This window comes from Oncorhynchus masou, chromosome 5 (assembly GCF_036934945.1).
Source record: "Oncorhynchus masou masou isolate Uvic2021 chromosome 5, UVic_Omas_1.1, whole genome shotgun sequence".
NCBI lineage: Eukaryota > Metazoa > Chordata > Actinopteri > Salmoniformes > Salmonidae > Oncorhynchus > Oncorhynchus masou.
Genome location: NC_088216.1, coordinates 46,981,653 through 46,999,400, shown reverse-complemented (window position 1 = coordinate 46,999,400; position 17,748 = coordinate 46,981,653). Strand labels below are relative to the sequence as shown.

Genomic DNA, 17,748 nt, shown 5'->3' with positions numbered 1-17,748 from the left:
TTAAATACATCTAAACCAGATTAGCTTGGTTTATCATTAACGTTAATGGTTGTGTTCTAACGGTTGTGCTCAAGCTGTGCTCTGCCCTTTGTCTTATGCAATATAACCCAGAACTGTAACATTACACACACAGTGTGTGTTTGGGCATGCATGCATGCGTACATGTGTACATGTGTGTCCCCCTGACCTCGTTGTAGAGAATGTGAGTTATTGGTAGCACACATTCAAACAGCACACTATTCGTGGGAGGTTTATATGCCTTCACTTTGACAAGAAATCCTAATGTATCAGACAAATGTGGACTGAGGGAACGCGAGAGCAATCACACAGCAACAAGACAGGACAAGGTATCAGTTCCTCCTCCAACACAATGGAACCACTCACAACGACCAATGTGCAACTAAATGTTCATGTGGATCTTCCCACAGACACCACAGATAACACTGAGGTAAAGCCATGATATCTCAAATCAATACAACGCTGATGGGAAGGCTCTTGCATAACACTAGTGAAGTGGTTTTTCTACATGCATTATGTGACCCAAGATCACTTGGTCCACACACAGGACTAAAGTCTACAAAAACACTACAGTGAATAGTGTAGTATTTACTGTAGTATACTGTAGTATTTACAGTTAACTATGGTATAAATATTGTAGTAAAAGAAAACTAGTATATACTATAGTATTTCATGTAGTGTTTTTGCAGACTGTAGTATACTGTAATATTTACTGTAGTGTTTTTGCAGACTGTAGTATACTGTAATATTTACTGTAGTGTTTTTGTTTTATTATCTTTGACATGGAAGTGGAGGCTTTCTCCTTCAGGAATCCTACTGGAAAAATACTAAAAGAGCAAATGTTCCATAACCTGTAGGTATGAAGGACTGGGATCTGAACCGCTAATTCAGCGCTTCGCTTTGTTTCTATAACCTGTAGGGTTCCCGCTAACGTCTGTCCCATATTGAGATATTGGAGAGGGTAATGGGCAGGGTATTTGAAAATAAGATACTGTAGAATTTACTATAGTAAAAAAAAGGGTTGTGTTTTTGCAAACTGTAGTGTATTTGTGGATTATTTCTATTTTTTATAATACTTTCGTATTTACTATAGTATTTTACAGTATATTACAATGTTTATAATAAGTACTACACACGACCCAGGGATACTACAGAGTGTAATATAGTATTCTACAGTATACTTCTGTTTACTATAGAATGCTATAGTAAGTATTGTAGTATTCTATAGTTAACTGTAGTACTGTAGTGGGTTCCCTGACCGCCAACATCCTTCTACCACCCCTTGCAATCAAATAAATCACTACCAATACCTCCAATGACCCTCCCCTCCAACCCCCTCGCCTCCACTACCCTCCACCTCCACCTCAGCTTGCCCTGGTCAGAGCGGGTTGGGACTGGGGCTGGAGCAGTTACTTGGCCTGAGTCAGGCAGGCTGGCCTCTCCAGTCTGTCACAGAGGCCATGGCTTTGTACCCCACCGGGTGAAAGGTTACACTGGACATTTCAACACCAGCTATGGCCACTGTCAATCTATCCAGCTTGCTCATTCTCTTTTTACTCCTCTCGTTTCCCCTCTCCAGGCACCATCGCATGAGCCTGTAGCCACAGACTCTGGCCAAACTGGAGTTTCTAAAAATGTATTCAAAGGCACTGTAGACTGAGGCTAATAAGGCATTTTTTCGTTTTCATTTGTATTTTATTATAAGTCACAGCCCGTATGCGCAATTTATAGACTAAAATGATTTAATACAACGAAATGTTGTCTAAGTTAACAGATGGTCATACCAAGGACTACTTAGCTATTTGATTTTTAATTTTAAGACTCCTTAATGTATCAGAACATTGTCTTTGTCAGGACATTGTCTTTCTCTCTCTCTCTCTCTCTCTCTCGTTTGCTTACTCACTCTCTTTCTCTCTCCTTCTGCCGACCCCCCCCCCCCCAATCCCTCCGAACCACGATTTCAAAAGTCAACAGGCAAGCTGCTGATTTCGTCAAACAAACGAAAATCTGTCTGCACACGTGCGCCCACACACATGCGCCCACACACGTCTGCACACATACGCCCCACACACACACACACACACACACACACACACACACACACACACACACACACACACACACACACACACACACACACACACACACACACACACACACACACACACACACACACTTACTGCAGTTTCAGTGTATAAACACATTATTAATACACTGTTATAGACAGAAATATGTCCACTAATGTGTGAAGTATAGTCCATGTTGTATAACAACTTTAGACTGTAATGTCAATTGGATGGCAATGATGTGATAATATTATTGTCTTCTGGTAAAGTCCCTGTGAATTGTTACCTAACCAATGGCATGGTAAAGAGGGAAATATATTCTCCTGTACTGTATTTGGGAGATGCATGTCCTGACACAATTGAAAAGTTCAGAATTCAACAGTGGGTCGGAAATTGACACCCTTGATAAAGATGAGCAAAAATGGCTGTATACAATAAGTAATTCAAATACTCATCTATATTGTATCCTATGGGACTCCCAATCACATCCGGCCGTGATTGGGTGTCCCATGGGGCGGCTCACAATTGGCCCAGTGTCGTCTGGGTTTGGCCGGTGTAGGCCGTCATTGTAAATAGGAATTTGTTTTTAACTGACTTGCCTACTTAAATAAAGGTTAAATATAAATACAAATGAAATGGTCTGACAAACACCACTCTAGCTCTGTGTCACCTTTCACCACAGATGTGGAAGAGGGAAGGGTAATATTGGCGGATGCGGTGGATTTTGATGGGGACTTTTGTGTTATGTTAATTAGATTTCCACAGGGTTAATTTAATACAATGAAACGCTGTTTAAACACTTAATTTCCCTGACTCCCTACCAGCCTAGCATGTCGCACTCGCAAGTGCTTCACAATGTATTTCTTTGTAGCTACAGCCTTGAAATAATTGAAATAATATAACATAAATAATTCATTTCAGTTCCTTCTGACCTATTTAGAGTGTTTATATGCGGTTCAATATGACATGGAGCCTATGAGTGCTTCATACATTCACCTTTTCATGTTTATTATAATGCTTTTCATTTAAATCATATGATTTGGTTTAAATACTTCAAAACCAAATGGTAGGTCCAGGTCACAAAAATGGATGGTTGTTGGTTAAATTGAAATTTTAATGAATGAAGCGAATGGAAAGGACTTGGAGCACAGGGCTTCCGAGTGGCGCAGTGGTCTAAGGTACTGCATCACTTCAGTCCCTGGTTTGATTCCAGGCTGTATCACATCCAGCCGTGAGTCCCACAGGGTGGCGCACAATTGGCCCAGCGTCGTCCGGGTTTGGCCGTGGTAGGCTGTCATTGTAAATAAGAATGAGTTTTTAACTGACTTGACTAGTTAAATAAAGGTTACATTTTGAAAATTAACAGGAGTGCTGTGCAAGCACTGATGAGCGGGATTTTCGACCTCTCAACTCCGCTCACATACTCTGGTTGTAGGACGGAGACTGATATGGCCATTGCACTGTATATCCCATGCAAAAAAACAAATCCACTTTCAAACCAACAACTCCGGCCATCAGAATCACTGTGTTATCTAAACCCTTTTGAGATGTGTGACTTGGTGGAGGGAAAAAAAAACCCGTTTGATTTCACCTCATTTGAACATTTTGTCATAAACAGCACATGTTCAGCTTCATAAAAAAAAATGTTTTCCCATCTCAAGAGGTTTTAAAACTAACAGGGTTGACGATTTAATTTGAAATCAGCCATAAATCCCCTCGTGACAGGGGAAATGTAGGTTTGTTGTGTGCAACAGGGAGGGGAGGGGATATTGCATGCAAGCTTCAAACATTTCTAGCCTGTCTATCTATGGGTCACAGGGCTGACGACGTGTTGTGCTCAACCCACTCCGTTTCCCACCACAAAACACCAGAAAATGGCCAAAATGATTAGAACCAGCTCACCAGCTTTTACTATTAGATGTTCAACGCTTCTTTTGAAACATTGATAGTTTCACCATATAAAAACTAGAGTTCAGTTCACATTATAGGGTTGACCTTAAAAAGTTTTTTTTTTAACTTTCAAATGAATCACTAATCATGTCAAATAAATAACAATCTTCAGAAAAGACTTAGTCAAAGCAAGAAAATAACCAGGGCTTTATAGTCATGGTGAAAACGTGGAGAAATGTTGGGGTTAAGTGGGTTCAAATCTTCCTGTCAGTCACAGAGGGTGCGCAGAGGGACATGTCAAAATGCCGAATTCTGTCACTTGAGCCAGTCTTTATTCATATCACAAATCTGAATGATTGAATTCTCCATGTGGTCTATATTAAAGAGCACTTCATTGAATATAATAGGCTTTTCAAATATCGGTACATCATTTCTAATTCAAATATCAAAGGGCCTCATTTTGTGGAACAACCCATATGCTCTGGCATCAGCCCTGACCCTGGTCTGTCAGTGTGTCTATTTCTGTACCAGTGGTCAGTACTCAGAGATTGACCACAAGACAGAGATGCTGAAAGGACAGCACTGTTCCTTGTTTGAGTGGCTTTATAAGACTTTGAGTGAATGCATCGTTGCTAGTGAACAGCATTCTGGCTATTCATTAATTACAGAAACAACTTGCCAATTCGTCAGAACACAACCAGCAGCATCAGATGGAATACAAATTATAATTATTGTAAAAAAATAAAAAATAACAATCCCACATATTGGAGAACTTCTAGCTTAGACTTCTAGTGTTATAGCTTACAAAGGCAGCCCATTTCTGATATTTTGCCCAATTATTGGCAAAAGACCTGATCCGATTGCTCAAAAAACAAATTAGTTAGAAAAACAAACAATTGCGTTACCTGTGTAAACACAGCCTTTTTTTAAATACAGTTTGGTATCGTCTGCTTCAGACACAAGACTTCCTGGACTTGGTCAGTGTCCAGCCAATCATAATATGGAGAAACTCTGCCAGACCACTGGAATCTGACCAGAATAGATTAATCTGCCAATGTAGCAGCCTGTATCAAAGTGTGTTTGTATGGCCAGCTGGCTGGCTTTTTGGACCAGAGGACAGACACTAACGCCACAGAGGCATGGACCATGGTACCACGGGGAGAGAGTTCTGGCCTGGGCCACTCATGTTGCCCCCCTTCTGGGCGGCAGGGTAGCCTAGTGGGTAGAACGTTGGACTAGTAACCGAACTGCAAGTTCAAATCCCCAAGCTGACAAGGTACAAATCTGTCGTTCTGCCCCTGAACAGGCAGCTAGCCCATTGTTCCTAGGCTGTCATTGAAAATAAGAATTTGTTCTTAACTGACTTGGCTACTTAAATAAATAAAGGTTAATAATAAGCCCCTTATTGGTACTTTAATTTTTTTTTATAAAGCCATCACAATTGAATCAGATTTCCATGGTGGGTGGACTGGTGGCAATATTTAATTCCCCATTTTAAATGCTGAGGGGAGAACGGCTCATAATAATGTCAGGAACGGAGCGACTGGTATCAAACACCTGGAGATCATGTGTTTGATGCATTTGATGCAATTCCACCTATTCTGCTTCAGTCATTAACAAGAGCCAGTTCTCCACAATTAAGAACTGTGGAAAGGTACTACACAGGGAACAATGGATAATTCTATAAACAAAGAAAAAAATGTAAACAGAAAATATATGAGTAAATATATGAGTAAAAATATATGAGTAAAAATCATAATCTGAAATTAGGTCACAGATTGGAACCTGATATGGTTAGTAGGCCCGACCTGGTCTCGAAGCCAACTATTGGCGAAGATCCCCTCCCTGAGGGAAATGGGACCAGTCTTGCCTTTCTCATCTCTGATTAGTTCATACCAAACCCTGAAGGAAAATCACTTTGAGCCATGTTGGCTTGTTGCTATCGGCAACTCTTTGGCAACTGCCAGTGCCAAGGGCGTGTCAAGGGTAGAGGAGAGTGTTGGGCAAGAGAGAGGAGTCTCGCAGTCTCACTGTGCCAAACCAAATCCAGAAATACACTCCAGAATAGATCTGTCAGCAGTGGACCAGAAGGCCAAGCCTCCTATCCACTCTCTCTATCACCTACTGTATCCTTGTTTCTACCCCCTCTCTCTATCCCTCTCTTCTATACCTCTTGCTGTCACACCCTGATCTGTTTCACCGGTCTTGTGCTTGTCTCCACCCTCCTCCAGGCGTCGCCCATTTTCCCTGTGCATTTATACCTGTGTTTTCTGTTTGTCTGTTGCCAGTCTGTCTTGTCTCGTCAATCCTGCCAGAGTTTTTCCAGGACTCTTGTTTTTCTCTCTAGTCCCTGTTTCATAGTTTTCCCGGTTTTGACCACACTGCCCGCCCTGACCCTGAGCCTGCCTGCCGTTCTGTACATTGTGACACTGCCCTGGATTACTGACCTCTGCCTGCCCTGACCCTGAGCCTACCTGCCGTTCTGTACCTTTCAGAATCTGTTCTGGGTTACTGACCTCTGCCTGCCCATGACCTGTTGCTTGCCTGCCCCCTGTTTTTGTAATAAACTTTTGTTTCTTAGAACTGTAGCCCTCATCCTTCCACTCATAATGATAATGTCCGAGCTTACCCGAGTTCCCCCGAGAGTTTCCGAGGTTTGCCGACGCGCATTTTCCGGAGCCGATGCAACTCGACAGAGCTAGGCTGTCTCCAGCCGAATGCTTACGCAGACTTAACACCCAGAGTTGTCTGTATTGCGGAACTGCCAGTCATTATGTGTCATCCGGTCTTTTAAAGAGACCAGGCTCATCAGTATGTATGAGTAGACTGGTGGGCCATCTGCCCTTACTCGCACCCGTCTCCATACCTTCCTGCTGTGGGGCGACCAGTCTATATCTCTCTGGGTTCTCATTGACTCTGGGGCCGACTAGAGTTTCATGGACACCACCCTGGTGTCTGAGCTGGGCATCCCCACTCAGCCCCTCTCCACTCATCTGAGCGTTAGAGCACTGGATGGGCGCTCTATAGGCAGGGTAACCCACAATACTACTCCTATCCACCTGCGTGTGTCCGGAACCACAGTGAGTCTATACAGTTTATGCTCATCAAGTCTCCTCAGGTTCCCGTGGTATTGGGCTTTTCTTGACTCCAGCGCCACAATCCCCTTATCAACTGGACTGCTGGTACTATTGTGGGCTGGAACCAGTTCTGCCACGCCCATTGCTTGAAGTCTGCGCAGCCTGCCCCAGGGCATCTTCCTGTGGGCTCAGAAGAAGCCTCGAACCTCTCTGCCGTTCCCGCGGAGTACCAGGATCTCCGGGAGGTTTTCAGCATGACCTGGGCTGCTTGAAGTCTGCGCAGCCTGCCCAGGGCATCTTCCTGTGGGCTCAGAAGAAGCCTCGAACCTCTCTGCCGTTCCCGCGGAGTACCAGGATCTCCGGGAGGTTTTCAGCATGACCTGGGCCACTTTGCTTCCTCCGAATCGACCCTATGACTGCAGGATCAATATTCTCCCGGGCACTACACCACCCCGGGGACGGCTGTATTCACTGTCGGGTCTGGAGACCAAGGCTATGAAGACATACATCGAGGACTCCCTGGCTGCAGGGGGTATCCGTCCTTCTGCCTCCTGGAGAACCAGCTGTTTGTCAAAGCCAAAAAATGCGAGTTCCATCGCTCCAACATCTCCTTCCTTGGATACATCATCACTGCTGGGAATGTGCAGATCCGGAAAAGGTGAGAGCAGTGGTGGATTGGCTCCAACACACATCCAGAGTGCAGCTGCAACATTTCTTCGGATTTTCCTATTTCTATTGCCAATTTATCCGGAGTTACAGCACTCTGGCTTCCTCCCTGTCAGCACTCACCTCTCCCAAGGTCCCGTTCACGTGGTCCCCAGCTGCTGACTGGGCATTCCTGGACCTTAAGCACCGCTTCACCACCGCTCCCATATTGATCCATCCGGACCCGTCCCGTCAGTTCGTGGTGGAGGTAGATGCTTCAGATGTCGGAGTGGGGGCGGTCCTTTCCCAGCGTTCTGCTCTGTACCTTAAGCTGCATCCCTGTGCCGCCTTCTCCCATCGCCTTAACGCCACGGAGAGGAATTATGGGCGGCAGGGTAGCCTAGTGGTTAGAGCGTTGGACTAGTAACCGGAAGGTTGTGAGTTCAAACCCACGAGCTGACAAGGTACAAATCTGTTGTTCTGCCCCTGAACAGGCAGTTAACCCACTGTTCCCAGGCCGTCATTGAAAATAAGAATGTGTTCTTAACTGACTTGCCTGGTTAAATAAAGGTAAAATTAAATTAAAATGATGTGGGGAATCGAGAACTACATACAGTGAAGATGGCCTTGGAGGATTGGTAAGAGGGGGGGGGAGCTTCCATTCATAGTGTGGATGGATCACAAGACCCTGGAATATCTCCGTACTGCCAAGTGTCTCACCTCCAGGCAAGGTCGATGGGCTCTGTTTGTCACCCGGTTCAACTTCACCACCTCCTACTGGCTGGGATTTAAGAATATTAAGCCGGGTGCACTTTCATGCCACAATTGCCCCGCTTCTACACCCTCAGACCCTGAGACCATTCTTCCTACCTCGTATCTGGCGGCTACTCTCGTCTGGGGTATAGAGAACCAGGGGGGCCCGGCTAACCGGATGTTTGTACACGACGCTGTCCGCTCCCCGGTCCTGGAATGGGCTCATTCCTCCAGCCTTGCCTGCCACCCTGGCTCCCGTCATACCCTGGCCTTTGTGCAACAAAGCTTTTGGTGGCCCATCATGGTTTCAGACGCCTCCATGTTCGTCACTGTCTGCACTGTCTGTGCTCAGAACAAGACTCCTCTGCAAGCACCGGCTGCCCTCCTTCAACCTCTTCCTGTACCTTACTTTTCCTGGTCAAATATTTCCCTGGACTTCATCACTGGTCTCCCTCCGTCTGATGGCAACACCACTATCCTCACAGTGGTGGACAGGTTTTCCAAAGCCGCTGATTTCATTCCCCTCCCCAAGCTACCTTCGGCCAAGGAGACAGCCCAGCTCATCGTACAGCACATCTTCCGGATCCATGGACTTCCGCTGGATATAGTTTCCGACCGTGGTCCTCAGTTCTCGTCCCAGTTCTCGAAGGCGTTTTGCACACTCATTGGGTCATCGGCCAGCCTGTCCTCCAGGTTTCATCCGCAATCCATCGGGCAGTCGGAGCCTGCCAATCAGGACCTGGAGTGGACTCTTCGGTGCCTCGTCTCGGCCAACTCCACCACCTGGAGCCAGCAACTCATGTGGGTGGAGTATGCCTGGAACACCTTTCCCTGCTCGGCCACTGGGCTCTCGCCCTTTGAGTGCTCCATGGATTATCAGCCCCCGCTCTGGAGCAAGAGGAAGAGGCCAACATATCCTCTGCCCAGATGTTCGTCCACCGCTGTCGGTGTACCTGGAAGAGAACTTGGCCTGCTCTTCTCAAGAACACCTCCAGGAATTGTCAACAGACGGGCTGCCACCGGACCCGGCTCCCCGTTATCGTCTTGGGCAGAGGGTATGGCTGTCTACTTGGGATCTGCCCCTCCGGGTAGAATCCAGCAAAATCGTCTTGTAAAGCCTACCATCGTTTTTCCCGTACTCCTGTTCTCTTGTCCCTGTTTTCTAGTTTTCCTGGTTTTGACCATTCTGCCTGTCCTGACCCTGAGCCATTCTATACCATTTGGACTCTGATCTGGATTACCCTTTATCTCTCGTTTGCCTGCCCCCTGTTTTTGTAAAAACTTTTGCTACTTCGAACTGTCTGCATCTGGGTTTTCCTGAGGTCTGATACTTTCTCCCTCTCTTCTGTTCCCCTCTCTCTCTGTCCTCCATTACCCTCTGTGGGGGCACGACGGACACCCAGCCCAGCCATTAAAGGGTCACTGGCATAAGTGCCACTCCCTTGACACCGAGTGATAAAGCCCTGGCAAACTGTACTGCCCAACTCCCCCTCTGTCTGCGACTTAGCTCATCTTCAGTCAGGACATTCCACAGATCACATCACCAGGGCCACTCCCCTTTTGAAGACCTTCAGATAAATCCCCCCCCCCCAAAAAAAACCTGAGAGCAACTGCGGCCCCTCATGATGAGTTCAGATGTTTTGTGGCCCCCACTCCATTAGAGTTGTACATCCCTGGCCTACGCTATCTCCCCTGTACTGAGTTATAAAGAGCGTGTCAGAGAGATAGTCGATGCACAACCACACCCTTCGGACATGATTCAACACACACAGTCATACAGTTACAGTAGATCCACAGTCTAGACAAGGTTCTATGGCCTGGGGCACCTCTCTCCACACGCCCAACATTAAAACATCTTTCATGTTTGTGTGATCAGCACAATCATCCAGTGAAGCACAATCACTTTGAGTAAATATCGAAACACAAAAGTGGTGAAGTTTCAAAAACTCAAGGCAGAACCCACAACCAGCAGACAGCAAAAAAAGATCTACAGTCTGGTGTGTGTGTGTGTGTGTGTGTGTGTGTGTGTGTGTGTGTGTGTGTGTGTGTGTGTGTGTGTGTGTGTGTGTGTGTGTGTGTGTGTGTGTGTGCCTGTGTGTGCCTGTGTGTGCCTGTGTGTGCCTGTGTGTGCCTGCAGATACATACTTGTAATTGTGAGTTTTAAGAGCAGAGTGACTGATACTTGCCCTGCCCAGCTACACCAGAGGGTGTGGCTCAGATGAAAGGCTCGACTGTAAATCAAACAGGCAGCAACACAAATTATTGTCCTTTTACCTGCTTTTACCTCCTAGTTTGTCATGAACAAAAGGATGTTTCAAACTTGTCCCACAAATTAACCTACAAAAATACACCTACAGTAATTCAATAACTAAAGTATTCTGAGAAAATAAATGTGCTCCCTGTCAGCACATTACATTTGATTTTCTTTGTTTTCAAATCAAACAAATAAATCCCCATCCAATGTTTTTCTCTTCAGGAACTTAGCAACCAAGACTGCGGACAAATGTAGTTGCAACATCTGGCATCTGTGTGTCTCTGGCACCAGATCCAGACAATTTCACAAATTACACCAACCAGTTCTCCCCTGGCCCTCTATCCATCCACCCTCTCCCTCTCCCCATACCATCCGTGCACCCTCTGCCCTGGTCTCCTACTGTGCATGGTCAGCACAAAGAGAGCAACAGTCATGCACCTCCAATCTGGACATTGTGTGCGTGTGTGTGCTTGCATTTGTGTCTGCCTGTATGTTTTGTCTGTCTCTCGGTCTTCTGTCTTCATACATGCAAGTCTGTCTGTCTGTCTGTCTGTCTGTCTGTCTGTCTGTCTGTCTGTCTTGTCTGCCTGTATGTTTTGTCTGTCTCTCGGTCTTCTGTCTTTATACATGCAAGTCTGTCTGTCTGTCTGTCTGTCTGTCTTGTCTGTCTGTCTTGTCTGTCTCTCATGTATGACTCCATAAAGTTATAGCTGCCCTACAAACCTGAAATGTTACACATTAAAACCCTGGTGAACAACTCATAACAATTAACAGCTATTGCCCCACTTTTCTCCCCTCTCTTACAGTGCCTCCGGTGTCTTTCATAGCAATAAGAGAAGGGTCTTACCTGTCCAAAGTAGGTGCAAAACACCTCAGAGCCGGAAAGGCCGCAGGTGGAGGAAGCATGAAGCTGATGTTCCCTACCGAGGAGCAGGTCTCCCATAGGGGGGTAACAGGCCCCCCGAGAACAGTCCCTCTGGGTCACAGCCACTGTTGTCAGGGCTAGGGGAGTTGATCAATTCATCATTATCATCACAGATAGAAGTGTCAACCCAATTACATATTTCCTTACATCCTACACGAAACTATCGCCACAATCTGAATGTTAAGACTAAATCAAAAAATATTTGATATAACTGTAACAACTCATTGATCATTTTCAATTAGAAATCAATGAAGTGCTAACACAAATATGGTGGGCACATACCTGCTAAGTGGAATAAAATCCACATCTTTGGTTCCTACTATGAGAAATTCTTCTAAAGACAAAAAGGTCAATAAACAATACAGCAAAAAAAAAGTCAGACATTCACGACAAAGACTCGATAATTGGTTGACTGAATAATTGGGAGAAATTACCAATACAGTAGATGGCTACATGAACACAAAACATTTTGAATGACATTGAAAATAAAAAAGTCAAATAACCAGTGAAAGTGAATCGTTAATCCATGGAGGTGAGGACTCACCAGTTGTAGGTGTATGTACGTAGACACGGGTGTGTGAGTGCTGCTCAGAATCTGTCTCACCTGGGCCTCACGATACAGTGTGTCTGGCAGACACACGCCTACCCTCCGCAACCTGCTGGGATGAATACATCACACCTTAATTGGGGAGGACCTGTATGTGCTAATTGCTGGAGTGGAATAAGTGGAATGGTATCAAATACATCAAACACATGGTTTCCGTGTGTTTTGATGCCATTCCATTCGCTCTGTTCTGGCCATTATTATGAGCCGCCCTCCCCTCAGCAGCCACCACTGGAAAACATACACACACGAGATAGAACTTCACGTCGGACATCTATCAACAACATATTCTTCAAAAAAGGGAGGCTCATCCAAAACTAAACAGTGGAGCGATCAACCACACTGAAGAACATAAACAGTTCTCTGTAGCGATGTGGTAAAATATGGTTGTGGATCGGTGGTTGGGTCAGCAGCTTGTCTCAGCAAGGAGACTAGCCTAGGTCTGCAGCGATTGTTTAAGATACAATGTGCGACAAAAACTCTGCTCATCTGTCTGTTGAAAACCATTGTAAATAAAGCCATTATCCGTATTGTTTTCTTTGACATGCCCATCTGAATCAGTGTCTCCACACACATACACACCTCTAAATGTATATCCTGCAGGCAGTAACACGGATTGGCACCACTGTGTGGTAACCCTGGCATTCCGTGGGTTTTGGCGTGTGGCGGTATATGTTGAACACCACCTGTGTATAATAAAACCTATACTCAAGACTGCTGGATACACATACTGTTTTTCTCCATAGCCACTGACAAACATCCCCAGACAAGTGTGTGTTCTGTGGCTCACCTCCGTCTCACACACACACGCACGCACGCACACACACACACACAACTGCCAGACGGCCACAGCCGCACCCGTAGCTTCCGCATATCCTTAAGGGTAAGGTATCCGTGGCAACAACAGGGTATAATGTTTTCTTTAGAGGGGTGGGGGGTTCTAATGACTAAAGACCACAGACCGTGACGGTCCTAACTCCCCTTCCCCCACCCCACGACTCAACATAAAATTGGCAACGTAGTCATGACACGTCAAATGTTATGTTTACAAAGCAGATTTCACCCTGGAAAGATTACAATAGCCTAGAGGTGCAGTTTTATCACACGCAAAGCTATAGCCACTTTTAAAGCACATAGTAGTAGTCTCAGTCTAGCACTGCCTTAGTCCAGTGAATGCAGTACGGTATATATTAGACTTGCATATACTTGTCTCTGTTTAATGTGCCCTGTGCCTTGCTCTATCTGTGGTGAGACAATATGCTGTAAAGGTCTGAATAATGAGAGACAGTGTGTCCTTCTGATTATATACACACAAACAGCAGTAGGGTGTTACTGTGCGTAACAAAAACTACTACTCATCTCAAATGACTATATACTATACCAAAGCACATCAGAAGTCACCAACTCCTTGCAACGGGAGAACAGGTCAGAATTGCCAAATGGCCCAGGTCTCACGGTTCAAAACAAACGAACAAACTGCAGAGTTTCATTCCAAAATTGCTATGTATAAATGTTGTTAAATTAGATTGTATTGTTAAAAAAATTCTGAAAGAGATTGGTGTGTTTTTTCACTATCTAATAATGGCATGGGGTTGTTCAATGACAGACATGTATTTGTTTAAAATCACTTGATTGTTTCAGACAGACAAATAAGCATGTATTTTTTTGACAAATGCTATATATCCGCCTCACTCTCAGAGAAATAGGTAGTACTGCTAGGTTTTACACCGTCAAATGTAACAAATAATGGAAATATTTTAGTTCTGGTGAAAAAACACAAATGTATTAAAAAAAATGGTAGATGTAGCGTTTTGGAAATGAATGACAAGTGTAAGTGGCCACTAATACAAGGTCTTCATTAAACCCCTCATGGTGGAGCGAGAAAAAAAAACATTCACATGCTCAACACTGGCAAAGAGTCCTCTCGTTTTCCACATTTCTGGTTCCCGAAATTCACTCATTGCTCAAATTCATAGGGGATTATGTATGACTGGTCCAGTCAAACTCATGCAATAATATCATTGGTCAGCTGTCCCAAATTAGTCACAGTTTGCTCAGCAAATCGTGTGTGTGTGTGTGTGTGTGTGTGTGTGTGTGTGTGTGTGTGTGTGTGTGTGTGTGTGTGTGTGTGTGTGTCAGTACAAACAGTACAAACAGAGTTCACAGTGTATGCAGACGTGATGGACGTGCCAGTAGAGTGACGGTTTATATGGCCTTTGACTTAATTGAAACTGGCCCACGTGTCAAGCTTAACAATTTTATACAGAACAATTAAACACTTTAGCGTGTACAATATTTTGCTGAATGTTGTTGTACATATTTTAATTCTGCTCTAAAAAAGATTGGGCAGGGTTAGTACTTTATGTTATAGCGGATAAACGACCAGGTATTGAAGATGATAATTAAACAGTATCCTAATAAAAACCGATGAAAATAGTTTGCTTATTTCTATGTGATTCATCGAATCACATATATCCGCCCTTGGCATAATTTGGTACATGCTGCTACAAAAGGCATCGAGACACATACAGGCTACACACATAAATAAGCCGTATTTTACAGCGTGGGTGAGAGCGCTTGAGAAGAGTTTGCGCCACTATTGTAACACGTAGCTCACGTTCAGCTGGAGCCATGCTCCTGTTTGGGCAGAAGATTGAGCTCAAAGAATTGTCATAACGCGTCACCGAGTGGGCGTGGATAAAAAAAAAACCCAGGTCTTTATAAACGAGAAGCTGCCATTGATTAGTGCTCAAGCTATACAGAACGCCCTGGGCTAATAAATACAAAAAGACAAGTGTACCCTACTTGAATAAGGTAAGTAAGCCCACCATTGCACGTGATTGTCGTTGTGATCATTAAAAGTGCTTATTTGTGACAATTTACAACTGCATGCGTAAAAGGTAACACCTGTGACTAAAACTCTCTTCTCTCCCCAGTCAAAATCAGACAACATAATCCATCCGAAATGGACACCATGTACGAAATCATCCCCTTCGCTAAGGAAATGCTGGCGCAGAAGCCCAGTCGGCGCATGTTGAAGGTGTACTTGGTGGGCTCCGTGATTGCCTTCTTGGGAACGGTTCTGGGCCTGGTGGAAACAATCTGCCAGCCCTTCTCCTCTGGGGAGCCGCTGGACGCCGAGCTGGCTCTGCTGATAGCCCGGGAGCAGAAGACACTGGAGGTGGAGGAGGAAAGGAGACCGGAGGAGGTAGCAATAGTTTCAGCCACCGAGCAGATCACCATTCCCAAGAAGCTGCAACGGGCTACGGGGGTTCAGAGATGCGCTGGTGCTGTCAACCGACTGCACGCCGCGTAATGAGCGTCCAAGGGCCAGCGCCAAAAACACTGTTACTTATTTAAAAGGAACTGTATTAGTCCTTCCCACGCCAAATACGGTGCGCTACATACGCACTCGAAATAGCTACACAAGACGAATGAATGGCAACCTCAAGCAGTCAACAGAAAAGTTGTCTGACTGGGTTTAACTGCGCTTCGCTGCTTTGGGTAGCCCACGTTGACTGGTCAGGTGGAATCCCACAAGCTTCAGTTTGAGTCCCGGGTGGAAGGAAGGCGAAAGATCCGCTGTCAGACTCACTGTCGGCTAATGAGAGCTCGCAGGGCCGCTGCTGTGCAGGCAGTGGCATATCTCAAGCTGCCCGGTTCCATCCATGTTACAAAAATTAAACTTTTGGGATGAGACTTTTTAAAAGTGCTATTTTGTCAGTGCTGTAAATATATTGTTTTGCTACTCAATAAATTATTTGTATTCACAATGTCTTTATCTTTCCGTAGAGGGATGTATTATTTATATATATAAGCACCCAACTATGAACACTTCCACGATCAATTTTGTAATACAAAAATGAGTACGATACTAATAGACCTTTCAATAGTGTCTCTTTTGCCTTCTTGCACCACACCAGCCACTAGAGGGCGCCTTCATGCTGGGTAAGCAGAGGGCCCCCAAATGTATCTTATAATTATGATCCCTCGTGCCAGTCTTCCTTCCCGCTATTTCCACACCTTTAGACCAATCATTGAACTAGACGTGATCATTGAACTTTGCTTGCTCTTTGTGAGTAAAATGGTAACTGCTGGTGTTGAGTGGTTGCCATTAAGACTGGAATGAGCTAATCTAGAAATCCACGATTCAATGGATTTCATGCACTTTGCAGCATGAGACAGGAATTTGGGTGAAACAACTCCATTTCAATATCTGTGTTTCATGTCTGCTGTGAATCATCCAGGTTGGTTCTACACATTGGCTTTAGATGAGGTCACGCTTGCCCTTCCCTTATAGTGTAAAGTGCTTTATAAATGGCCTCCATTATTTCCATTGTGTGCTGGCAATCATCACTCTATCAGGGTCTGGGCTCTAGATTCTAGTCTCTCCTCCAACAGGAAGAAATAGTTTTGTGTCATTGGGTTGTGTGTTGACCTTTTCCCCCATAAAGTCAATGTCAATAGAAGCCTGGCCTAGTTTAACAGGGTCATGAGGCTGACACGCTGTGGGTGTGCATCATAGATGACGCTCCTTGTGGCTTGGCCGACCGAGATACCGAACGAACAATGTGGCAGCTTAAGCTCAAAGATAATCAAGTATGTAATTCACACCAGAAACTGGGCCGAGCTGAACAGAGCGAAATGCGTCTTCCTCCTCTGTAAATGTGTCTAATAATGTTTGGCTATCCAAAGACAGACATGACACATTTTACTAGATGGAAGTGCCCTGAATCGAGAGAGATACTGTAGAAAGGTCCCTGAGCTGCAAAACATGTTTGGGTATATTTGCTTGAGAACACTCAAACAACTGAATACGCACCTTGGGGAAAAAAATAGACTAATCGAGAAGTCATGTTTCACCAAGGCAACAATAAACCCAGAATCAATGTCAGGCTGTAGTGCATACAGGGGTAGGGATTAAGCACCATTCAAACAGCAGAGGGTTCTCTTTGTGGAGAGGGATTTGTCCTGAAAAGGTTACCAGTAGTTACAGCGACAACAGCCACAGTTTGAGACTTGTGAGACCTTGCCAAGAGCTTACCATTGTCAACAAGGCTCTCAGAGGATGAACAACCAACTAGGCAGCAATTATATCCAGCTCCAGATGAATACCCTACCTACCCTCATTTTATAATATAAACAGAAGCAGAGATAGACAAGGAGATGGAGAAAGAGACAGGGAAGATTGCCTCTGCTGCTAAGTCGGGAGAAAGAGATAGACCAGTCTAAGTTCAATGTGTTATTCTGCAAAATATCAGACTATTTGAACAGTTATAAGGTAAATCCATTTGAATTCAATCACTTTTTTTGACAGCATCCCTTTTGATTTAAACACAACTTTCCATAAATGTCTGCCCATGGAAGAAATGATCACAAAGTGACTTTATGGACCTGAATGCCAAAACATTCAGGAGATAAAGGTGCTCAAAGTATTCAAGAGCAAGTTGTGTCTCAACCAATGGCAGGCTCTACAAAAAAAATCTGATTATGTAAACTACGGTCTAAACTACAAA

The 17,748-nt window shown here is 44.8% G+C and overlaps 2 protein-coding genes across 2 annotated transcripts in view; one reads left to right on the top strand and one right to left on the bottom strand.

Annotated features, from left to right (window-relative positions):
• Positions 1-12,249, bottom strand: part of LOC135539706 (laminin subunit beta-3-like) — a 30,665-nt gene extending 18,416 nt beyond the window's left edge. Inside the window, exons 1-3 of the mRNA XM_064965761.1 lie at positions 12,173-12,249; positions 11,911-11,962; positions 11,551-11,705 (exon numbers count right to left, since the gene is read on the bottom strand). Coding sequence (XP_064821833.1) covers positions 11,551-11,705; positions 11,911-11,935 — 180 coding nt within the window. The 5' untranslated portion in view covers positions 11,936-11,962; positions 12,173-12,249. The remainder of the gene's footprint in view (positions 1-11,550; positions 11,706-11,910; positions 11,963-12,172) is intronic.
• A 2,708-nt stretch (positions 12,250-14,957) lies between these two features.
• On the top strand, positions 14,958-15,995 carry LOC135527025 (G0/G1 switch protein 2-like). Its single transcript, XM_064955686.1, has 2 exons — positions 14,958-15,046; positions 15,169-15,995. The coding sequence occupies exon 2, from the start codon at positions 15,198-15,200 to the stop codon at positions 15,546-15,548; it is 351 nt and encodes a 116-aa protein (XP_064811758.1). The 5' UTR covers positions 14,958-15,046; positions 15,169-15,197; the 3' UTR covers positions 15,549-15,995.
• Positions 15,996-17,748: the final 1,753 nt, after the last annotated feature.